Below are 25,208 nucleotides of genomic sequence, written 5' to 3'. Positions count from 1 at the left end.
CACAACAAAAAGCATCACCGTCAGTAATAAGAAGCAAAGATCTTAGAGCGAAGCAAGATAGGTTACTCTCACGCAAACGTGAGGTACGCTCATGGGCGGTTTCATGGGTGATTACAGGACACATTTTAGCAAGCTGACTCCGCCATCTTGTTCCGCCATCTTGCACCGCTTTCTTGCTCCCGCCTTCTTGCTTCCGGCCAAAGATTGGATCCGCAGCGAGGAGAAGGAGTGCAAGGCCCGGGGCAGCGGGGAGAGAGAGTGCGGGGCCCGGGGCAGCGGGGAGAGAGAGTGCGGGGAGAGAGAGTGCGGGGCAGCGGGGAGAAGGAGTGCGGGGCAGCGGGGAGAAGGAGTGCGGGGCCCGGGGCAGCGGGGAGAGAGAGTGCCCCAAGACAATGTTTCTTATTTACAATGTTTCTTATTTAATGTCCCGTGTCTAGTCTGAAATAAAGTTCATTATTGGTTTAGAAGAAATATAATTGTGTGTGTTATATACATTTATATAATTTCATGTATGTGTGTTTATAAACATTTTATTCCTTAACAAGAATCAACAGAATTATGAACTAACAGAATTATGAATCTAACCCTATAATCACGCACAAAAAGTCCCCCCTGTCAATCACCCTGCGAGTCGGTCGGTTCCCCGGTTACTACAAAATCAACTCAAACACGGCTTGTGAGCCATTTAAAAAGAAATGATTTAAAAAACATTAAAAAAGACAATTACCAGAATCAAATTTTATTCTTGACAAGAAGTTTGAACTGACAGATTTATGAATCTGACCCACACAAACTGTTGCCCCGCAACATTGATTACAGTGCGAGTCGGGTCGGGTTAGGTAGGCTCAGGTTGCTAAAATGGGCGTGGAAAATGCCCATGATCCCCCTCCATAGCTACTACACGTCAGTCCATTGCATTTAGCAGGAGTAGCCTATCTTGCTCCGCTATAAGATCTTTGATAAGAAGGAACTGCAGATGCTGGGTTATACCAAAGGTAAACATGAAGTGCCGGAGTAACTCAGTGGGACAGGTAGTGTCTCTGGAGGTCGGGTCCCACCCTGGATCATCACCTATCCATTTTCTCCAGAGATGCTGCCTGGCCCCCTGAGTAACTCCAGCATTTTGAATGCATCTTTAGCATCACCATCAGGCCTGTATTTACACAGGAGATGCAGAACACATCGGAACTGCAACAGAATCAGGAGTCTGGAGTGTTTAATTGTCATAGATGCTGACAATGGAACAACAACATTCTCACATACTGCACCATAACATGCCCGTGAACACAATACTCAGATAACTCACATGTGTGTAGGTTAATTGGCTTTGATAAAATTATTAAATGTCCCTAGTGTATAGGATTGTGTTGGTGTGGGGGGTGATCACGGGTCGGCGTGGATTCGATGGGCCGAAGGGCCTGTGTCCGTGCTGCATCTCTGTAGTTTAAAGAACGGAAAATGAACTGAAAATAAAATAATCCCAATGCTTGTGCAAAAATGCCCAGAGTCCTTAGTGTAACCAATATTGGGTCCCAACCAGTGCTCCTGCGCTAACATTTTAGGTGCTGGAGCTCAAACAGGGGCGCCATTTCAGGATTTGCAAACAAGTCTCCCAAGAGGGTCGAACAAGATTTAATATGTGGCCACTGTTAAATTCCCCGCTAGTTGAAATTCCCGCTGTCAGAGATCTGGCTGCAGTACATCCCTGGTCCCGACCCAAAACATCACCCATGCATGTTCTTCATGTTCTCCAGGGATGCTGTCTGACCCGCTGAGTTACTCCATCACTTTGACTTTTTATGTTCGTCCACAGTTCACATATTTAACAGTGTTTGCAGGTCCTCAACCCTCCACATCTCCTCAGTCCTTAGAGAACTAGAGTTGGGAGAGAAAATGTTCCCAATATCCTAAATGTTGGCTCCTAATCTTAACGCCATGAAATAGCTCCACCTACTGGCAAGCAACTGCAGAGCAAGAGAATCCCAAAGAGAGACCCCAAATGCTGGAGTAACTCAGCGGGTCTGGCAGCATCTCAGGAGCGAAGGATTGGGTGACGTTTCGGGTCGAGACCCTTCTTCAGATAAGTGGCAATATTAAACTGTATACTATCTCGGGAACACACTGCCCAGAAAGGCGGGTGGTTTATTTGCTCCGACTCCTCGCTGTGTCAACAGTCTGGGGAAAAAATAAAATCAGAAAATCTACTGCAACACAAAAAGTGCTGGAAGAACTCAGCAGGTCAGGCAGCATCTGTGGAAGGGAATGGACAGACAATGTATGGGGTCGGGATTCTTCGTCAGATGTCTGAAGGGCGGTCACGGTGGTGCAGCGGTAGAGTTGCTGCCTTACAGCGAACACAGAGCCGGAGATCCGGGTTCCATCCTGACTACGGGTGCTGTCTGTACGGAGTTTGCACGCTCTCCCCGTGATCTGCGTGGGTTTTCTCCGAGAGCTCTGGTTTCCTCGCACATTCTAAAGCTGTATAGATTTGTGGGTGATTTGGCTTTGGTACAAATTGTCCCTACGTGTGTGTGCAGGATAGTGTAAAGGCCCTGTCCCACTGTACGAGTTCATTCAAGAGCTCTCCCGAGTTTAAAAAAAAAATCAAACTCGTGGTAAGCACGGAGAATGAACGTAGCGGGTACGTCGGAGCTTGGGGACGTCTCTTAACGGCTCGTAACGCTAACGGCAGGTACTCGAGAAGACTCGCTAACGGCAGGTAAGCTCGGGAAGACCCGTGAAGATTTTTCAACATGTTGAAAAATGTTCACGAGATCCCCGAGTGCTTACGAGCGGCCATTACCGTAAATCTCTGAGTTCGAATCAGGGGCAAACTCGGGAGAGCTCTTGGAATGAACTTGTACAGTGGGGTGGGAGATTGCAACCTTCACGTGGTCCGCCCTGTTTCAACGAATGCAATCAACCTGGTGTGCACAAGTAGGATCAAATAGAACAAGTTGGCCTACAACTTTAGGCTGTGCACGCCATACGCAAGAAGAAGAAGAAGAACTCGTACAGTGGGACAGGGGTTTTAGTGTACAGAGAATGCTGTTTGGCACAGACTTGGTGGGCCGAATGGCCTGTTTTCATGCTGTGTCTCTAAACGACACAAAAAAAATAACATTTAGAAATATAGCGTTTTATAGATAAAAAGATAGTGTTTCGAGATATAGCAGACCCACTAAGTCCGCGCCGACCAACGCTGGATCTATGCTACGGTTAAGACGGCTGTCCTGCTGAGTCCACTCCCTGCCCGTTAGCGACCGGCTTCATACCTGGGCCACACACAGTTGACTTCACCCCAGTTGTCTCCAGTACAGGAATACGATTAATTGCTCCTTCGATCAACTGAGTGAAGACATCCCAATCCAGATCAAAGAGGCTGAAGGCAAACTTATCCAGGACCTGCATCGAGAGACGGAAAAAGTCAGCAGTTCCAAAGCTGCAATGCTGTTGTACACTCTGACTCTCACTAGACACTTCATGTCCCTGCTCCTCACCCATTTAATCATAGAAACATAGACAATAGGTGCAGGAGGAGGCCATTTGGCCCTTCGAGCCAGCACCGCCATTCAATGTGATCATGGCTGATCATCCACAATCAGTACCCCGTTCCTGCCTTCTCTCCATATCCCTTGATTCCTCTAGCCCTAAGAGCTCGATTTAACTCTCTTTTGAATGCATCCAGTGAATCGGCCCCCACGGCAGAGAATTCCACAAACTCACAACTCTCTGGCTGAAAAACACTTTCCTCATCTCAGTTCAAAATGGCCTACCCCTTATTCTTAAACTGTGGCCCCTGGTTCTGGACTCTCCCAACAATGGGAGCAAATTTCCTGCATCTAGCTTGTCCAATCTCTTAATAATTTTACATGTTTCTATAATATATCCTCTCATCCTTCAAACTTCCAGTGGATACAAGCCCATTTGCTCCATTCTTTCATCGTTTGACAGTCCCGCCATCCCGGGAATTAACCTTGTGAACCTACGCTGCACTCCTCCCTCAATAGCAAAAATGTCCGTCCTCGAATTAGGAGACCAAAACTGTACACAATACTCCAGGTGTGGTCTCACCAGGGCTCTGTACAACTGCAGAGGGACTTCTTTGCTCCTATACGCAACTCCCCTCGTTAGTTCATCTTCCCGCTGCTATCCCAAGCACGTTACAGATATTCATTGCTTGGAAACAGATCATTTTGTAATCACCTTGTTGTCCCAGATCTATGGTTCTCCTGCTCCAGTTCACATCCAGGTTTGACATGCAGGCAGATGATTCTTACCTCTTCCCAGAAGTTTGGATTGGGTTCGTATCCTCCCACCGACAAGGCATCGCCCTGGAGACGGAGATACACTGAGGCGTCGTGATCCCGAACATTCGGCATGTTCTGTGAACAGAGACAACACACACACACACATACAAAGTGGGTGGGAAGGAACTGCAGGTGCTGGTTTAAATCGAAGGTAGACAGAAAACGCTGGAGTAACTCAGCGGGACAGGCAGCGTCTCTGGAGAGAAGGAATGACGTTTCAGGTCGAGACCCTTCTTCAAACCAACGCAACGGGAGAGTGGTAGATACATAGATAAGGAAGTGTAAGGTGTGAAAACAGGACAAAAGGAAATGCAGATCAAGGAAAATGCAGAATAGATTATTTGTTAATTTGGAGAAGGTAACAAAGCAAACAGAGATAAATTCTAGTCGGAGGCAGTAAGACTAGTGGGAGAACGTGGAAGGGGGAGGAGATGGAGAGAGAGGGAGTTACTTCAAGTTAGAGAAGTCAATGTTCATGCTGCTGGGGTGTAAGCTGCCCAAGCGAAATATGAGGTGCTGTTCCTCCAATTTGCGCTGGGCCTCACAAACAAAATGGGCTTAGAACACGCCATCTCCACACAGAATAGGAATCTGAGGGGTAACATTTTCATCAAAGGGTGGTGGGTGTATGGAACAAGCTGCCAGAGGAGGTAGTTGAGGCAGGGACCAACCCATTGTTTAAGAAGCAGTTAGACAGGTACATGGATAGGACGGGTTTGGAGGGATATGGACCAAACGCTGGCAGGGGGGACTAGTGTAGCTGGGACATGTTGGCCGGTGTGGGCAAGTTGGGCCGAAGGGTCTGTTTCCACACTGTATCACTCTATGACTCTATAACCCCCTGATACTCTTATTGATCAAGAATCTATATCTCTGCCTTACAAATACCCATTGACTTGGCCTCCACAGCCTTCAGATCAGCCGTGATTGAATGGCAGAGTAGACTTGATGGGCCGAATGGCCTAATTCTGCTCCCATAACTTATGAACTAATGAAACCCATGCTCCTGGGAATAGAGCGTGGATGAGAGTGCTTGCACCTCTCTCAGAGGCAGTCACACTGTGACACAGAAACATATTCACACCGTCTTAACACATTCACATATACGTGTCAATATAGAACCAAGGGGCTTTAGACACCTGGACTCTGGCATTGCCACAGAACGCTGTGGGGACCAAGTCAATGGATATTTGCAAGGCAGAGATAGATAGATTCTTGATTAGTACGGGTCAGTGGTTATGGGGAGAAGGCAGGAGAATGGGGTTGAGAGGGAAAGATAGATCAGCCGTGATTGAATGGCGGAGCAGACTTGATGGGCCGAATGGCCTAATTCTGCTCCTATCACATATGAATGTACCTGGATTCCTTCGATCCGCTCTGTCACCACGTAGGCGTGCCGCATGGCAATAAGAGGAACATTAACCCCAGCCATGGCCCCCAGCTTCCGAGCCCACACACCTGTCACCAAACAGAGCACAAAATGCTGGAGTAACTCAGCGGGTCAGGCAGCATCTCTGGAGAAAAGGAACAGGTGACGTTTCGGGTCGGGACCCTTCTTCAGACTGAGAGTCAGGGGGAGAGGAAAACTAGAGGCATGAAAAGGTGCTGAACAAATCAGGACCAGCACCGATTAGTTTAGTTGGGAGAGATACAGCGCAGAAACAGGCCCTTCAGCCCACCAAGTCCACACGGACCAGCGATCCCCGCACGTTGACACTAACCTCCACACACTAGGGGCAATGTTACATTAAAACCAAGCCAACTAACCTACAGACCTGCACGTCTTTGGAGTGTGGGAGGAAAAAAAACTCTCGGAGAAAAAACCCACGCAGGTCACGGGGAGAACGTACAACCTCCGTACAGACGGCGCCCGTAGTCAGGATCCAACCTGAGTCTCTGGCGCTGTGAGGCAGCAACTCCACCGTTGCGCCACCAAGCGACCGATGACCAAGGAAAGGTAGAGCCCACAATGGTCCATTGTTGGCTGTGGGAGAGGCGATAACGAGGGGACACATGGATGCGAAGAGTGGAACTGGCAGGCCAACTAGGGTGGGGGAAGGGGTGGAGAGAGAGGGGTTTGCAAGGGATTTGATTTTGGGCATTAAATAATGAGAGGAATAGATCTGGCAGATGCACCAGAGGGCAGAGGTTTAAGGTGAAGGGGGAAAGATTTAATAGGAATCTGATGGGGTAACTTTTTCACACAGAGGATGGTGGGTGTATGGAACGAGCTGCCAGAGGAGATAGCTGAGGCAGGGACTATCCCAACGTTTAAGAAGCAACTACACGGGTGTATGGATCGGACAGGTTTGGAGGGATATGGACCAAATGCAGGCAGGAGGGATTAGTGTAGATGAGAGGTTGGCAAGTGTGGGCAAGTTGGGCCGAATGGCCTGGTTCCATGCTGTACACCTCAATGACAGCAGTGCCCAGCTGCTCAGCCCTGCCCTCTGCTGGCCACACAGCACCAATGCAGGTACAACAATTCTCCCTGAAGAATCTATCAATCTCTGCCTATGGATAGAAACATAGAAACATAGAAATTAGGTGCAGGAGTAGAGGCCATTCGGCCCTTCGAGCCTGCACCGCCATTCAATATGATCATGGCTGATCATCCAACTCAGTATCCCGTACCTGCCTTCTCTCTATACCCCCTGATCCCCTTAGCCACAAGGGCCACATCTAACTCCCTCTTAAATATAGCCAATGAACTGGCCTCAACTACCCTCTGTGGCAGAGAGTTCCAGAGATTCACCACTCTCTGCGTGAAAAAAGTTCTTCTCATCTCGGTTTTAAAGGATTTCCCCTTTATCCTTAAGCTGTGACCCCTTGCCCTGGACTTCCCTAACATCGGGAACAATCTTCCTGCATCTAGCCTGTCCAACCCCTTAAGAATTTTGTAAGTTTCTATAAGATCCCCTCTCAATCTTCTAAATTCTAGAGAGTATAAACCAAGTCTATCCAGCCTCCACAGCCGTTTGTGACAATGAAATTCACCGGATGGCCACCACACTTCTAATCTCAGTGCTGGTGACATTTGCTGGGCAGACATTCTCGACGTTAACAAAAATAACCAGAATTGAGAGATAGTTTGGGAGCACTCTGAAGATGGGCGTATGGGAGGTACTAGACTGGTCTTCCAAGTGTGTCCAGGCTGGTTGAGTGGGCAAATGCATGGCAGTTGCAGTATAATGTGGATAATTGTGAGGTTATCCACTTTGGTGGCAAAAACAGGAAAGTAGACTTTTATCTAAATGGTGACCGATTAGGAAAAGGGGAGATGCAACGAGACCTGGGTGTCATGGTACGCCAGTCATTGAAAGTGGGCATGCAGGTGCAGCAGGCAATGAAGAAAGCAAATGGTATGGTAGCATTCATAGCAAAAGGATTTGAATATAGGAGCAGGGAGGTTCTACTGCAGTTGTACAGGGTCTTGGTGAGACCACACCTGGAGTATTGCGTACAGTTTTGGTCTCCAAATCTGAGGAAATACATTCTTGCCCTAGAGGGAGTGCAGAGAAGGTTCACCAGACTGATTCCTGGGATGTCAGGACTTTCATATGAAGAAAGACTGGGGAAGTCCAGGACAAGGGGTCACACAGTTCAAGGATAAAGGGGAAATCCTTTGGGACCGAGATGAGGAAAACGTTTTTCACACAGAGAGTGGTGATACACTCTGCCACAGAAGGTAGTTAAGGCCACAGTTCATTGGCTATATTTAAGAGGGAGTTAGATGTGGCCCTTGTGACTAAAGGGTTCAGGGGGTATGGAGAGAAGGCAGGGATGGGATACTGTGTTGGATGATCAGCCATGATCATATTGAATGGCGGTGCAGGCTCGAAGGGCCGAATGGCCTACTCCTGCACCTATTTTTCTATGCTTCTATGTGTCTATCCGTGGGCTGGTGGGAACTGCAGCCAGCTGCACCCCGCCTCGCTCTCTGTCTCACCTGCGCAGTTAATGGCACAAGCTGTCTGGATCGTTCCATAGTCCGTCTCCACGCCAGCGACCCGCCGAACCCCAAAATCATCCACCTTCACCTGGATCCCCGTCACTGGGCAGTTCTCGATCACCTTGAGAGAGACAGAGAGAGAAATAAATTAAGTAACCACAAAATGTCACAGAGTGCAACCCTTATCCCTGCACCAAGAACTCTGACCCAAGATTCGATATCTCGAATCTTAGAGCGTCACGGTGGGGCAGCGGTAGGATTGCTGCCTCACAGCACCAGAGACCCGGGTTCAATACTCACTACGGGTCCTGTCTGCACAGAGTTTGTACGTTCTCCCCGTGACCTACTTTGTCCTTTATTCCTTGGAGCGCAGGAGGATGAGGGGTGATCATATAGAGGTGTATAACAACATGAGGGGAATAGATAGGATGAATGAACACAGTCCTTTACTCAGAGTAAGGGAATCGAGAAGCAGAGGACATGGGGTTAAAGTCGAGGGGGGAAATTTAATAGGAACCTGAGAGGCAACTTTTTCTAAATTCCCACGGTGGGTTTATGAACCAAGCTGCCAGAGGAGATAATTGAGACTGGCAGTACAACAACATTGAAACGACACTCTTGCAGGTGCATGGATAGGCCAGGTTTAGAGGGTTACAGGCCAAAGTGAGGCAGGTGGGTCTAGTTTAGGTGGGGAACCTTGGCCGGCATGGGCAAGCTGAGCCGAAGGGCCTGTTTCCACACTGTATGACTCTAAGTGACCACGTTAAATCCCATCGTCACGTTCAGAGACCCTTGGCTAGACTCTGAGCTCGCCCGGCCCACCTCCCCTCCTGCTTCCCGACATTCCACGGAGCCCAGATGGGAAAGTGAAGGCGGAGCCAGCTTTGCCCCCTCTCCACAGCCCAAGGAACACTTGCCCATTAACCAACTTTCCGCATAAGCTGCTACGCTTCCTTGTCGGCTGAAACGCCGGAGCAATTTGAACAAGCTGTTCGATGAGACAACTCAGTGAATGCCGTCAGAGACAGATGCACTGAAACAGAAACGTCTTCCTGTGTTTGGCTCGGAGTCTTCACGCTCCAGTGCCTTCACCCCCGGCCTTCAATCCCCATTAACGCAGCCGCATAAATGTAAGTTGATTGCCGCGGCGTTAACGGCTGAGGGCTGCAGCCAGTAAAGCCCATGTTTACCTGCGCACAATCACCATTTAAGGGGTTAAGTGAAGCTGAATGAGTTCAAGTGATTTCTGGGCCCGCTCTTGCAAACAGGGCGAAAAGAACAAGGGATATGAAGTGCAATGGGTGCAGAGCAAGGGGTGCAGATGGGACCAGATGGAACATGTCTCCTTGATCTACTCTGAATTAGTTCACTCAACCCCTACTGCACACAGCCCGGATGATAGGTTACAGTCGTACGTACCAATGCAGACCCATCTCTCTTCAGATCAACAGATGCTGCACCGACCATCGCTGAGTTACTGCAGCTTTTTGTGTCTATCGCCATTGAAACTTATGTGGCAATCTTGGTGCTTTTGGCCGCATGGAATTGCAGGATTGGAGGCAAGAGAAACTGTGTCCGATTTATCAGAGTTCAGTTAACTTTGGTTTATCCTCACCTGTACAGTGAAACGCCATCGTTGCGCGCTAACCAGTCAGCAGAACGGCAATACATGATTACAATCGATCCGCTTACAGTGTACAGGAACACGATAAGGGAATAACATTTAGCGCACGGTAAAAGTCCGAACAAGGATAGTCCGAGGGTCACCAAAGAGGTAGACAGTAGTTCAGGACCGCTCTCTGGTTGTGGTAGGATGATCCAGTTGCCTGATAACAGCTGGCAAGAAACTGTCTCTGAATGCGGAGGTGTGAGTTTCCACACTTATACACCTTTTGCACGATGGGAGAGGGGAGAAGGAGTGGAGTGGCCAAGGTGCGACTTGTCCTTGATTATGCTGCTGGCCTTGCCGAGGCAGCGTGAGGTGTCAGGAGGTATCGGCAAGAGGAATCAGAATCCATGCGATCCGCGAAACAGGAGTTAAATATTTCCACAGGACATACAGCTATGAAAGGGCATCTCATTATTGAGCACTGTCCTATAACACGGATGCCATTCACAGCCTTACACCACATGCAAGATCCTGGCGTTAGGCTCAAATGATTGATTGAAAGATACAGCATGGAAACAGGCCCTTCGGCCAGTTTGGGTCTACGCCGACCAGCCATCACACTAGTTCTCATAACCACAGAGTCACACAGGGTGGAAACATGCCCTTCAGCCCAACTTGCCCACACCAGCCAACATGTCCCAGCTACACTGGTCCCACCTGCCTGCGTTTGGCCCATAACCCTCTAACTCTGTCCTATCCATGTACCCGAAATAAGTTCTATGTCATTCTCACTCTCCCATCTACCACACTTGGGGAGTCTTGCCATAGAGGGAGTACAGAGAAGGTCCACCAGACTGATTCCTGGGATGGCAGGACTTTCATATGAAGAAAGACTGGATAGACTCGGCTTGTACTTGCTAGAATTTAGATGATTGAGGGGGGATCTTATAGAAACTTACAAAATTCTTAAGGGGTTGGACAGGCTAGATGCAGGAAGATTATTCCCGATGTTGGGGAAGTCCAGAACAAGAGGTCACAGTTTAAGGATAAGAGGGAAGTCTTTTAGGACCGAGATGAGAAAATCATTTTTTACACAGAGAGTGGTGAATCTTTGGAACTCTCTGCCACAGAAGGTAGTTGAGGCCACGGTTCATTGGCTATATTTAAGAAGGAGTTAGATGTGGCCCTTGTGGCTAAAGGGATCAGGGGGTATGGAGAGAAGGCAGGTACAGGATACTGAGTTGGATGATCAGCCATGATCATATAGAATGGCGGCGCAGGCTCGAAGGGCCGAATGGCCTACTCCTGCACCTATTTTCTATGTTTCTATGAGAGGACAATTAAACCCACAGGCCCGTACGTCTTTGTGATTTGACAGCACCCGCGGTCGGGATCGAACCTGGATCTCTGGCGCTGAGATGGTTGCCGGCAGGGTGGAGCGGGTGACCTACCGTGGCCCCACGAGTGGTGGCCGCACGTGCCAGGGTGCTGCAGGTCCCGGCAGGGTCCATGGTGCCATCAGTGGGGACGTAGAGAGTGCCGTACAGGTCACTCACGTTCATCAGAGGGTACAAATCCTTTGTCTCCGAGGGAGACAACACATGGGACTCAATCCCATAGACCTTCCCCAGCTAAAAGAGGGAGGGAAAATAAGATGAATTGGTTAAAAAAAAAAAAAATTATCCTGTTCTTATCTGAAAGTATGAAGCATCGATAGGATAGACAGTCAGAACGTTTTATGTGGAACTACAGAGTACTGGAGTAAGTCAGCGGGTCAGGCAGCATCACCGGGGGACATGGATAGACTGAAGGGCCGAATGGCTAATCCTGCAACTATTTTCTATGTTTCTAATACGAATCAATGCAAGTCAGCGGTGACAAAAGGGAATGATTAAAGGGCCTGTCCCACTTGGCGATTTTTACGGCAACTGCCGGCATCATTCACTGACGTGTCAGATCACCGAAAAATTTGCGGCGTGGTTCAGCGTGACGCGGCGTGACGACGTATTGACGCGCGCCGTTTTTTCAAGTGTCGCAACATTTTTTTTGTGTCGCCGCTGAATTTTGAAATGTTCAAAATCTTTTGGCGACACTGATACGACGTCGGCAGTCGCCGAGAAAAATCGCAAAGTGGGACAGGTCCTTTAGAACATTAAATGGTCAGGTTCCTGTTTCTGCATTTCTTCCCCCTCAACAGAAACATAGAGATTTCAAAAGGAGCAGGAAGGAACTGCAGATGCTGGTTTTAAAACAAAGACAAGACATAAAATGCTGGAGTAACTCAGCAATGTCAGGAAGAATCTCTGGAGACAATGGAATCGGTGACATTTCGGGTCGAGATGTCAGACAGAAAGTCAGAAATGGTGTATGGACACACTGATCTGTTCTGTATTCATGCCTACTATGTTCTGTTGTGCTGAAGCAAAGCAAGAATTTCATATCTGGGACACATGACAAGGAACTCTCTTGACTCTTGAAAGGGAAACAATGGATATAGACGGTGATATAGAGAGACATTGATCAAGTGAATGAAACATATGCAAAAAATATCGACGATCAGTAAAATGTAGAGTCCACAATGGTCCATTGTTGGCTGTTGGGGTTGGTGATAACGAGTTATACAGACACTGAAATTCAACGGGACGAGAGTGAAACTAGTAGGACAACTAGGGTGGGGGGAGGGACAGAGAGAGAGAGAGAGGGGATGAGAGAGAGAGGGCAAGGGCTACTTGCCATCCTGTAATGAAAACCTTTGAATGCTTGTGTTTGCACACATTCTGCACTTGGCAGTCCCAGCCCAGACCTCACACTCTGCCCCCTCACACCCCCTAGTCCTGACACCATTAGAGGCCCAAAATAAGGGTTGGTGGATGTTGTTCATGTCCTGTTGGTTGCATTGACCTTGCTGCTTGTGCAAGAGTTTATTTAGCGATTGACTTTACCACTGGCTGATGCCAGCACGCCTGTAAATATGTAAAGGGATTAATTATTACTTTCAGCTACTGTGTGGCCAGGGCTAACATACTGTGCTTGCTTGCCCTCATGTATAATAACTCAAAACCCTTTATAAGCCAAGTATGAAATAAAAGATGTAGGGAGGAACTGCATATGCTGGTTTCAACCGATCAGACACAAAATGCTGGAGTAACTCAGCGGGACAGGCGGCGTCTCCGGAGAGACCCGGAACGTCAGCCGTTCCCTCTCTCCAGAGATGCTGCCTGCCCCGCTGAGTTACTCCAGCATTTACGAGTCTAGGAAATAAAATAATGGTGACGCACTTGGGCGAGAGACAGCTCACACACGGCGGAATTTTAACACTCGACACCAGAGATGAAGTTGGGGTGGGGACAAGATACTGCGGGGAAAGGGAGAGATTGGTGGCTTGTGGAGTAGAGAGGGAAGTGAGAGTAATCTGTCAGCTGTTTCGGAGAGTTAAGAGGAGGCAAAAGGCCTCTGCTCCGCGTTCCATCATTTTTTGATTGAACCTCAATGCCCCTTTTCCTCTATCTGTTACCTTGCCTATATTGAACACGTTGCAATTCCCACCACATGTGCTTGTGTCACTTTTGACCATGCCTGAGGCTTTGCTTCTGTTTGTGGTGTTTTGATGTTTCTTTATTTTACATGTCTTTTCCTACTATTTCTTTTGATTGTTATTTCTGGAGTGTATTCACTTTTTTGTCAATGATTAGTGATGTAACAGCACTTTGTTGCAGCTATGTTTGTTTTTAAAGTGCTCTATAAATAAAATTATTGTTATTATTATTATTATGTAAACACTCAGACCAGCCAGTCTCCTTTAAGGACATTATGATTTTTTTTTTAAATGGCAATCAGGTACCTTCAAGGTCACACCCACAAATTGTTTTGGTGGTTTTAAATTCTCAGCTCAGGGATCTGAGTTGAAGAGAAATTTCACCTGGAACTTGTGAATCTTTGGGTGCCGAATATATTCAACAAAGGTTTTTGAAAGATAGATCTGCCGGGTATGAAAGGCGGAGTAGACTCGATGGGCCAAATGGCCTAAGTCTGCTCATCTAGCCTCGGCACGGTGGCGCAGCAGTAGAGTTGCTGCCTTATAGGGCTTACAGTGCCAGCGACCCGGGTTCGATCCCGACTACGGGTGCTGTCTGTACGGAGTTTGTACGTTCTCCCCGCGACCAGCGTGGGTTTTCTCCGTGATCTTCGGTTTCCTCCAACATAGAAACATAGAAAACAGGTGCAGGAGTAGGCCATTCGGCCCTTCGAGCCAGCACTGTCATTCAATATGATCATGGCAGATCATCCTAAATCAGTGCCTCATTACGGCTTTTCCCCCATATCCCTTGATTCCCTTGTCCCTAAGAGCTAAATCTAACTCTCTAATGAAACACTCCAACACTCCAAAGACGTACAGGTTTATAGGTTAATTGTCTTGGTATGAATATAAGATTGTCCCTTGTGTGTGTAGGGTAGTGTCAGTGTGCGGGGATCGCTGGTCGGCGGCGGACTCGGTGGGCCGAAGGGCCTGTGTATCATAGGTCTGAAGAAGGGTTTCGGCCCAAAACGTTGCCTATTTCCTTCGCTCCATTGATGCTGCTGCACCCGCTGAGTTTCTCCAGCACTTTTGTCGGCCTGTTTACCATGCTGCTACTCCAAACTAAACTAATCTACAATCACTTCTGAACATATGAAGTCCGGGAGGAACTTACTGACATGAGGCGTTTGTACTCGTCCAACCTCTGCTTGTTCGAGGCGATGAAGAGGCCACCGTTCTCGATCCAGCCGGTGTGTAGCCCGGTCTCTTGCTCCAGGTCTTTGCTCACAACCCTGCGCGTGTGGCTCAGGAGTTCCACCTCAATGTCACTGGGTCGTAGTTGCCACAGGAGACCTGCGGAAAGTAGCGAAAGAGGGGCCTGAACTGGGGAAGGTCACACAAAAAGCATCCATGATACTCTAGTGCAGGAAGGAACTGCAGACGTCACGGCTTTAGACCAAGGTTAGACACAAAAACACAGGAGTGAACCGGCGGGACAGGCAGCAGCTCTGGAGGAAAGGAATGACCACGTTTTCGGGTCGAGACCCTTCTTCGGACTTCAGTCAGGTGAGAGAGAGGGAAACGAGAGATATAGACATTGATGTAGAGAGATGTACAACAAATGAGTGAAAGATATACACAAAAGTAACAATGATAAAGGAAACGGGACATTTTCAGCTGTGGGCTCGGGAAAAACAAGTTACAGACAATAACTAAAGACGACTTTGAAGGTAGTATGACTTGGGTGGGGAGGTGTGGAGAGAGAGGATGCAAGGATAACAAAGTCAGAGCAATCAATATTCATACTGCTGGGTTGTACGCTGCTCTCTATCACCATCTGTATCTCTTGTTTCATCCTCATCTGACTCTTAGTCTGAAGAAGGGTCTCGACATGATACAACAGTGTTGGGGCACGGACATTGGCAGGGTTCAGACAATCAAGGGTTAAAGGTGCAAGGGCAAGCTACATAGACAAGGTGTAATCACACAAAAATGAAACTATAACATCGATAAAGTCTCATTAAGGTCATCAAATCAGACTTCACAATAGTAAGGGACAGGCCCTTCAGCCCATCGAGTCCTTGCTAGCCATCAAGCACCAGTAATCAATCCCATGCCCATTTTATTCTCCCGACATTCTCATCAGTGGCATTTACAACAGGGTGGCACAGTGGTGCAGTGGTGGATTTGCAGCCTTAAACCCCCTGTCCCACTTAGGAGACCTAAACAGCAACCTCTGGTGACCTTGCCCGCCACCCAAGGTTTCCATGAGGTCACCGGAGGTTTTGGCCACTCTCCCTAATGGTCGAAAGTAGTTTCCGTGGTGGTCAAGGCTTCTTTAGGTTGCTGCCATTTTTTTAAGGTCACCAGAGGTTGCTGTTTAGGTCTCCTAAGTGGGACATGGCCTTAACAGCACCAGAGACCCAGGTTCGATCCTGATTACGAGTGCTGTCTGTGCGGAGTTTGTACGTTCTCGCCGTGACCTGCGTGGGTTTTCTCCGGGTGCTCCGGTTTCCTCCCACATTCCAAGGACATACAGGCTTGTAGGTTAATTGGCTTGGTATAAATGTGCAAGATTGTCCCTAGGTTATGTTGGATAGTGTTGATGTGCGGAGATCGCTGGTCGGCGCGGACTCGGTGGGCTGGTTCTCTAAACTAAAGTAAACTATTTTCCATAACTGTATAGTAGTTGTACAGATTCTACAACTCTTGTACACACTCGGCCAATTCACAGCACCGACCATCCTGGGTGGGGAAACCAGAGCACACACACATCGCAGCCACAGGAGAGAACGTACAAACTCCACACAGACAGCAACCGAGGTCAGGATTGAATTCAGGTTGCTGGCTGTGTTTTAAAATGGCCAATTAAACATGATGGAGAAGACAGAGAGGAACAATTCCTCTGATGAGATGAATATAACAAGCTGGAGATTACACCCAGTCTATTCTGGTGTGGTGTGGAAAACACTCCATCCACTCAAGGGTTAATGAAATAGTGGAACTCCCTTCTGCTTCCCCCCCCCAAATCCTTTAGTTTAGTTTAGAATTACAGTGCAGAAACAGGTCCTTCAGCCCACTGAGTCCGCGCCGACCAGCATTCCCCGTACACTAACACAACCCTACACACACTAAGGACAATTTACAATTATGACCCAACCAATTGACCTACAAGCACGTACATTATTGGAGTGTGGGACCTCGCAGGTCACGGGGAGAAGGTACAAACTCCGCACAGCCAAGCACCCGTGGTGAGGATCGGACCCGGATCTCTAGCGCTTTAAGGCAGCAACTCTACCGCTGCGCCACCGTGCCGCCCCATTGTTAAAAGTTTTATTTCTGAGGCTGTATGTTAAAATTGAGTAAAACACACAAATAGTACAACATATCATAGTCTATGCCGAACATGATGCCAAGATCAACTATTGTCTGCTGGACATAATCCATAGCTTTAGGTCCCCCTGCATATTCATGTACCCACTACATGCCAAAGTGCCTGACATGACATTCTCATATTTGCCTTCACCACAACCTCCAGCAATGTATGAACTCACCGCCCTCTGTATAAAAAAAACTTGCCCAATACATCTCCATTAAATGTTGCCCCACCCATCTTACTACAATGCCCACGGACATTTACTGATTCTGACTGTCATAATTCAATATTCTTCCATTAAACCTCCCCTCAACCTCCAGCATGCCAGAAACAAATAGTTCTGGTTAGTTTAGTTTATTGTGACGTGTACTGAGGTGCGGTGGAAAGCTTTTGCTGCGTGCTAACCAGTTAGTCGAAAGACTACCTGTCATTACAATTGGGCCACCCACACTGTACAATCCAGTTCTCCCTGTAGCAAACACCTCCACATGCAGGCATCTTTGTGGAAAGTCTCCTCTGCTCCCTTTCCAAAGCCCCCTCACCCTTCCTGTATTGGGGTGGCCGACACATAGTGTTGTAACGATGTGTTTAAGAAGGAACTGCAGATGCTGGACAATCGAAGGTGCACAAAAATGCTGGAGAAACTCAGCGGGTGCAGCAGCATCTATGGAGCGAAGGAAATAGGCAACGTTTCGGGACGAAACGTTGCCTATTTCCTTCGCTCCATAGATGTTGCTGCACCCGCTGAGTTTCTCCAGCATTTTTGTGTTATAACGATGGGTTGTTACTGAAGGTAATAAAGCAGAGAAGGAAATTATAAATCAGCTGTCAGCTGGTGGAAGAGAGACCTGAGGGACAGAAAAGCCCAATTTCACCCAGGAGATGTTTCTGTGGTGACCTTGCTTGGGCCCAACCTTCAATCCCCTGCTGGGTACATCTCCTCAGTTGATGACATCTCCCCACTTGACCCAACCGAGAAGTGTTCATCCCAACCCCTCCTCCACCCCAACCGAGTAAAGATGTCTTAGTTTAGTCCAGTTTAGTTTTGAGATACAGCGTAGGAACAGGCTCATCGGCCCACCGAGTCTTCGAGCACCGACCACCTCATATTTCGCTTGGGCAGCTAAACACCTCAGAGGGATGAATATTGATCTCTCTAACTTCAAGTACCACTTGCATCCCCTCTCTCAGTCCCTCCCCCCGTCCTAGTTGTTGTACTAATTTCATGTCATCCTGGTGAGTTTCATTGTCTGTAACTCATTTTCATCTAGCCCACAGCTAACAATGGCCCGTTTCCTTTATCAGTTACTTTTTTGCATATCATTCATTTGTTCTATCTCTCTCTACACCGTCTATATTTCTCTTTCCCTTTCCCCTGATTCTCAGTCTGAAGAAAGGTCTCGTCCCAAACCGTCACCTCTTCCTTCTCCCCAGAGACACTGCCTGACCCGCTGCGTTACTACAGATTTTTGTGGCCTTCTTTGGTTTGAACCAGCATCTGCAGTTCCTTCCTACACAACCTACAAACCTGTACGTCTTTGGAGAGTGGAGGAGGCACACCCGGAGAAAACCTACGCAGGTCACGGGAAGAACGTGCAAACTCCGTACAGATAGCACCCGTAGTCTGGATCGAACCCGGGTCTCTGGCGCTCGAAGGCAGCAACTCTACCGCCCTGTCACTCTGGCCTTTCACTTCCCCCTACGCCTTTCCCTACTAATGATAACATTTTAGCTGTTAAGTAAATAAGTAAGTAAGTTTATTGGCCAAGTATTCACATACAAGGAATTTGCCTTGGTGCTCCACCCACAAGTAGCCGGGTTTCCACGACATCCTTTTGATCACACCAATAGTCAAGTATTTCTCTTGGGACTTACCTATTTGTTTTCAATTCCTTCCCCCACCCCTCGTGCTTACCGGCTGTGTGCCACGTGGTCCCAGCAGTCAGCTGGTCCCGTTCCAACAGGACCACATTGGTGATGCCCATTTTGGCCAGATGGTAGAGTGTTTGGCACCCCATGCTGCCGCCCCCTATCACCACCACCTCGGCGCATTTGGGCAACGGTTTGGTTGGACCTTTGCTGCCCAACCTCTCCTGTTTGAGGGTTTTACTGCTGGGGTCATTCCCCTCTGGGGTCAAGCTCTGGGCAGCTGAGCTGAAGTAACGCAGGCCGGATTTTGGCAGGAGATGGCGGGAACTCCTGCAGAAGGTGGCTATCCGGAGAGTAGAGGCGGTGGAGCTCATGGTTGCGTCTGCAAAGCAAAGAAACAAAACGAGGTTGGTGACTCCTGGGCCAGTTCAGAATTCTCATCCATTGAGTGGAGTGCAGTTCAGAGATACGGAATGGAAACAGGCCGACACACACAATGCTGGAGTAACTCAGCGGGATTCAGATTCAGATTCAGATTCAATTTTAATTGTCATTGTCAGTGTACAGTACAGAGACAACAAAATGCATTTAGCGTCTCCCTGGAAGAGCGACATAGCAAACGATTTGAATAAATAATAATAAGTGTCCGGGGGGGTGGGGGGATGGTGATTGGCAGTCACCGAGGTACGTTGTTGAGTAGAGTGACAGCCGCCGGAAAGAAGCTGTTCCTCGACCTGCTGGTTTGGCAACGGAGAGACCTGTAGCGCCTCCCGGATGGTAGGAGGGTAAACAGTCCATGGTTGGGGTGAGAGCAGTCCTTGGCGATGCTGAGCGCCCTCCGCAGACAGCGCTTGCTTTGGACAGACTCAATGGAGGGGAGCGAGGAACCGGTGATGCGTTGGGCAATTTTCACCACCCTCTGCAATGCCTTCCGGTCGGAGACAGAGCAGTTGCCATACCATACTGTGATGCAGTTGGTAAGGATGCTCTCGATGGTGCAGCGGTAGAAGTTCACCAGGATCTGAGGAGACAGATGGATCTTCTTCAGTCTCCTCAGGAAGAAGAGACGCTGATGAGCCTTCTTGATCAGAGGCATGCAGCATCTCTGGAGAGAAGGTAACAGGCCCCACTGAGTCCACAGCGAACAATCGATCATCCCATACACTAGTACTACCCTACACACAAGGGACAATTTACAGAAGTCAATTAACCTACACGCCTGTACGTCTGTGGAGTGTGGGAGGAAACCAGATAACCTGGAGAAAACCCACGTGGTCACGGGAAGAAACTATAGGCTCCTTACAGATAGCAGGCGTGGTTAGGATTGAACCCGGATCTCTGGCGCTGCAAGGCAGCAACTCTACCACTGCACCTCCTTGCCGCCATATTTCCAGATGGCTCATGTCCTCACACTCCATCTCTTCAGCGCCATGACCCAAGAAACATCATCTCTTCTGACTCTAGTCTTTCGCACCTCCTTCACTTCCATCCTGGGGGAAGACGTTCTGGCTGTCTACCCTTTCTATGGCGCTCATAGTTTTATATTCCTCCCCCACTCGTCACCAACCTAGGGTTAAAACTCTAAACCTCTCCCCTTAGACCTCCCATGTCCTTGCAGCATGTTCCCTAAAGCCTTCCTACCTCGTCGACTCTTGGTTCTTTATCCCTTGTGTGGCTTGATGTCACTTATTGATGGATGACGCACCTACGAAGTTCCTTGTGATGCCCTTATCATAACAAAACGTGCTATTTTCACTTGCACGGGTAAGAATACACGGGAAGAGGTTATTCTTGAACCTGGTGGTCACAGTTTGCTGACTCTCGCACCTACTTACTGATGGTAGAAGTGAAATGGGAGCGTGGCCACGGTGGTGTAGGTCTTGCACATTATGGCAACTCATTATCACAACATCTCAGCCATCTCAAGCATTGGGTACACATGACAATTAGACATAAGATAGGACCCCATCTGTCTTTGCAGGTGAGGCAGAGATGCACTTGCATCTCCTCCAACCTCATCTACTGTATCAATATATGGGCGAGACCAAGCACTGGCGCGGGGTACGTTTCACTCAACACCTCTGCTCCGTCCGCCTAAACCTACCTGATCTCCCGGTGTCTAAACACTTTAACTCCGCTTCCCATTCCCACACTGACCTTTCTGTCCTGGGCCTCCTCCATTGTCAGAGTGAGGCCCAGTGTAGATTGGAGGAACAGCACCTCATATATCACTTGGGCAGTTTACACCCCAGCGGTATGAACATTGACTTCTCTAATTTCAAGTAACCCTTGCTTTTCCACTTGCGTCATCCCCTCCCCCTTCCCAGTTCTCCGACTAGTCCTCCAGTCTCCCAGTAAATTTTATCCCTGTTGGCTATGTTGTTGCCTTCTCCCAGCTAACAATGACCTATTCTACATTTGCCTTGATCTCCATCCCCCTCGTCCTGTTTTCACACCTTACACTTCCTTATCTATGTATCTCCCTCTCCCCTGACATCAGTCTGAAGGAGGGTCTCAACCCGAAACGTCACCCATTCCTTCTGTCCAGCGATGCTGCCAGTCCTGCTGAGTTACTACAACATTTTGTGTCTATCTTCGGTTTAAACCAGCATCTGCAGTTCTTTCCTGCTCAACTTGACTTAAATTGAATATTGTTTGATGGGCTAACCAAGCATCAATGGGTGTATTTGCAGTAAGTCACATTTCACTATGTCTAGTTTTCATTTAGCAGTGAAGTCCCTGCATTATTTACAATTCCGATGACATCAAACATGTCACTTCAATTGTCTCTGTCTTACACTCATTGAATCTTTCAAGCAGATGGCAGATATTTATGGGTGTTGCTAAAACCACAGCAAGTTAGGCATGTACCGTTTGTGATGTCAACACTGATAAAAAGAATGTCACTCGCCTGAAGACTTCAACCGTCTGAAAGCTTCCAAGGGACTGACTTGGAAGCTGCTAAATTAATCATCATTGGCTTGATCACCAGGCCAGAACGTAACATTCAGAAAGCAAGTCAAGTGCAGAAGGGCATGTACGGTGAGCTATAGATAAGTACAATGAAGTGCTGCAGATACGTAGACGCAGACAACACACAAAAGCTTCAATTATGCAGAAATTGCACATAAAATAAGGCTGCAAAATGAAAAGACATCAGTGCAAAGACACAAAAATTTAAAAAAAAAGCAAGTCTATGAAAGTGCAAGAGGGGGTCCCGTTGCTGGGGAAACATAGAAACATAGAAATTAGGTGCAGGAGTAGGCCATTCGGCCCTTCGAGCCTGCACCGCCATTCAATATGATCATGGCTGATCATCCAACTCAGTATCTCAGAATGCATTTCGTTGTCTCTGTACTGTACACTGACAATGACAATTAAAATTGAATCTGAATCTGAATCTGAATCGGTATCCCGAACCTGCCTTCTCTCCATACCCTCTGATCCCCTTGGCCACAGGATTAGGGTTGTGTTGGTTGGTTCACGAGCCTGATAGTTGTGGCAGAGTAGTTGTTCCTGAAGCTGGTGGTGTGGGGCTTCAGCCCTCTGTACCCACTGGCCAATGGTAGCATGATAGCAGCGAGAAGAGGGCAGGAGGAAGGGATTGCTGATTATAATGCTCCCTCCCTGACACAACGTCTCATGTCGATGCCTTAGATGGAATGGGCTGTGTACGCGGTGGACGGGGCTGAGTCCACCACTCTCCGGGTGACTGCATTGGAATTGCACTGCATTTCAGAACCAGGGGTCACAGTTTAAGAATAAGGAGTAAGTCATTTAGAACGGAGACGAGGAAACACTTTTTCTCACAGAGAGTGGTGAGTCTGTGGAATTCTCTGCCTCAGAGGGCGGTGGAGGCAGGTTCTCTGGATACTTTCAAGAGAGAACTAGTTAGGGCTCTTAAAAATAGCAGAGTCAGGGGATATAGGGAGAAGGCAGGAACGGGGTACTGATTGGGGATGATCAGCCATTGTCACATTGAATGGCGGTGCTGTCTCGAAGGGCCGAATGGCCTACTCCTGCACCTATTGTCTTTTGTCTATTTGCCTCTGGCGCTGTTGTGCATTGGAATTGCTGCACAGAGCCATCACGCCTCAAGTCAAAATATTTACTACCGAACGCCTGTAGAAGATTGTGAGAATATATGCTGAGTCTCTTTAAACTTCGCAGAATGTAAATGCACCTTCTTTGTGACCGTTTGGGAATGTGTGGGAATTCTCAAATAAAAACAAAACCACGCTGGAGATATTCGGACAGCCTGTGTTTAGAGAGCATGACAGTTCATGTTTCAGGTCAATCAGCTATCATCGCTTCTGAAACATTCTCTCGCCTTTCTTGCCAGAAGATGGGAAAGGCCATGGAGGTAAATGTTATCCAAAGTAGAAACAAAATGCTGGAGTTAGAAACATAGAAAATAGGTGCAGGAGTAGACCATTCGGCCATTCGAGCCTGCACCGCCATTCAATATGATCATGGCTGATCATCCAACTCAGTATCCCGTACCTGCCTTCTCTCCATACCCCCTGATCCCTTTAGCCACAAGGGCCACATCTAACTCCCTCTTAAATATAGCCAATTAACTGTGGCCTCAACTACCTTCTGTAGCAGAGAATTCCACAGATTCACCACTCTCGGTGTGAAAAATGTTTTTCTCATCTCGGTCCTAAAAGACTTCCTTCCCCCTTATCCTTAAACTGTGACCCCTTGTTCTGGACTTCCCCAACATCGGGAACAATCTTCCTGCATCTAGCCTGTCCAGCCCCTTAAGAATTTTGTACGTTTCTATAAGATCCCCCCTCAATCTTCTGAATTCTAGCGAGTACAAGAGTTGAGGGCCCGTCCCACTTACGCGACTTTTACAGGCAACTGCCGACACCCGTGACAGGTCGCCGAAATGTTCAACATGTTGAAAATTCAGCGGCAACTAGAAAGGCACTACGGCTCTTTGGAAACCTCTCATGACCATAGACCTCTCATGACCACGGTCGTGAGAGATCTCCAAAGAGTCATAGTGTCTTTCTGGTCGCCGCTGAGTTTTCAACATGTTGAACATTTCGGCGACCTACCACGGGTGCCAGCAGTCGCCTGCGAAGGTCGCGTAAGTGGGACAGGTCCTTAACTCAGACTGGTTAGTCTGGTTAGGGATAAGGGAAGCGGGAGCCAGAGGCGTTGATGTAGAGAGAAAAAGAAAAATGAATGAAAGAAATGCAAAATATATAAGGAGATAAGGTGAAAACGAGAAGCTGGTGCGATGGGTGGGGGGGGAGGATAGAGAGAGAGGGAATGCCGGGGCTACCTGAAGTTAGAGAAATCAACATTCATACAAACGATATGTTGCCCAGGTGAAATATGAGATGCTGTTCCTCCAATTTGCATTTAGCCTCATTCTGACAATAGAGGAGACATATGACAGAAATGTCAATGTGGGAATTCAAAATTGTTACAATCGAAGGTAGAGACAAAATGCTGGAATAACTCAGCGGGACAGGCAGCATCTCTGGGGAGAAGGAATGGGAGATGATTTGGGTCGAGACCCTTTCTTCTGATTGAAAAGGAAAGGGAACTAAAAGGGAAACCTCGGGGATGTATGTTGTTGGCAAAATGATGCAGGGGAAAGAGCGGGGCAAAGTTGCAGGCTGTGGAGTGATCTGTGAACTGGACTCAGGTACAGGCAGACTGAGCAAAGGTGCTCAGCGAAACGATCGCCCTATAGCAACGTAACAAGTTCAAAGAAATGACTGGGCTCTGTGTGTTCCTCGGTCACAGGCTCAGAGCGATGAAAGGCTTCTTCTGGTAAATAATTTGCTAGAAGATAAACAGAAAATGGTGGAGTAATTCAGAGGGACAGGCTGCACCTCTGGAAAGAAGGAATGGGTGACGTTCTGGGTCGAGACCCTTCGTCAGACTGATATTGCATTCAGATGTTGCAGCAATGATAGAAACTTGAAATAAAAGGAGGAAAAGCTGGCAACTCTCTGCAGTTCATGCAGGCTCTGTTAATGCGTTGAAAAGTTGGTCGTTCCTCTTTCCTCGGGTGCCATCTGCATTTTCTGTTTTTATCTCAATACTCCAGCATCTGCTCATTTTTTTAAATTATTTCATAATTTTTTTTTTTTAAAACAGGCTCAAGCAAGGCCAAGAGTGGGAACTTAATATTCTGGCTACAATGTGTTCAGACTGAACGGGGGTGGGAATAAAGTGGCATTGTTAACCAAAGATACTGTTTCACAGCACTATCAGGGAATGGCATTCTCTCGAATTCACACGCAGAATCTGCGCCGTGGCTACATTTAAGGAGCAGGCAGTTTGTTAAATTGTTACACTTGTGTAAAGGGCATTAATCCCTCAGATCCTGGAGTGAAAGAACGGACTGCTTTGAGGATTGCTTGCCAAGTATAAATGACTTGAGTTAGGAGGTTAAAATATAACATCTGCTGAGGTGGGACCAGACCTGCTGGAAAAATTTGGAAAGCGGCAACTAAACGGGAAAATGTGCAAGAAGGAACTGCAGATGCTGGTTTAAATCGAAGATAGACACAAACACAAGGGTCGAGACCCTTCTTCAGTTAGTTTAC

The 25,208-nt window shown here is 47.9% G+C and overlaps 1 protein-coding gene across 2 annotated transcripts in view; it reads right to left on the bottom strand.

The window, feature by feature from the left end:
* sardh (sarcosine dehydrogenase) overlaps window positions 1-25,208 on the bottom strand; it is a 51,627-nt gene that overhangs the window by 23,266 nt on the left and 3,153 nt on the right. The window contains exons 1-8 of one of the 2 annotated variants that reach the window (XM_055660321.1): window positions 20,275-20,417; window positions 18,680-19,015; window positions 14,563-14,741; window positions 11,323-11,502; window positions 8,260-8,383; window positions 5,668-5,768; window positions 4,281-4,385; window positions 3,276-3,405 (exon numbers count right to left, since the gene is read on the bottom strand). In XM_055660321.1, the coding sequence (XP_055516296.1) occupies window positions 3,276-3,405; window positions 4,281-4,385; window positions 5,668-5,768; window positions 8,260-8,383; window positions 11,323-11,502; window positions 14,563-14,741; window positions 18,680-19,007 (1,147 nt within the window). In that variant the 5' untranslated portion in view covers window positions 19,008-19,015; window positions 20,275-20,417. Of the gene's footprint in view, window positions 1-3,275; window positions 3,406-4,280; window positions 4,386-5,667; window positions 5,769-8,259; window positions 8,384-11,322; window positions 11,503-14,562; window positions 14,742-18,679; window positions 19,016-20,274; window positions 20,418-25,208 lie in introns of those variants that run through there. The other variant, XM_055660322.1, reaches the window with a different exon arrangement.

This window comes from Leucoraja erinacea, chromosome 31, assembly GCF_028641065.1.
Source record: "Leucoraja erinacea ecotype New England chromosome 31, Leri_hhj_1, whole genome shotgun sequence".
NCBI classification, from domain to species: domain Eukaryota; kingdom Metazoa; phylum Chordata; class Chondrichthyes; order Rajiformes; family Rajidae; genus Leucoraja; species Leucoraja erinaceus.
Note: the sequence above shows the minus strand (reverse complement) of the source record. Positions and strands in the feature narration are given on the sequence as shown.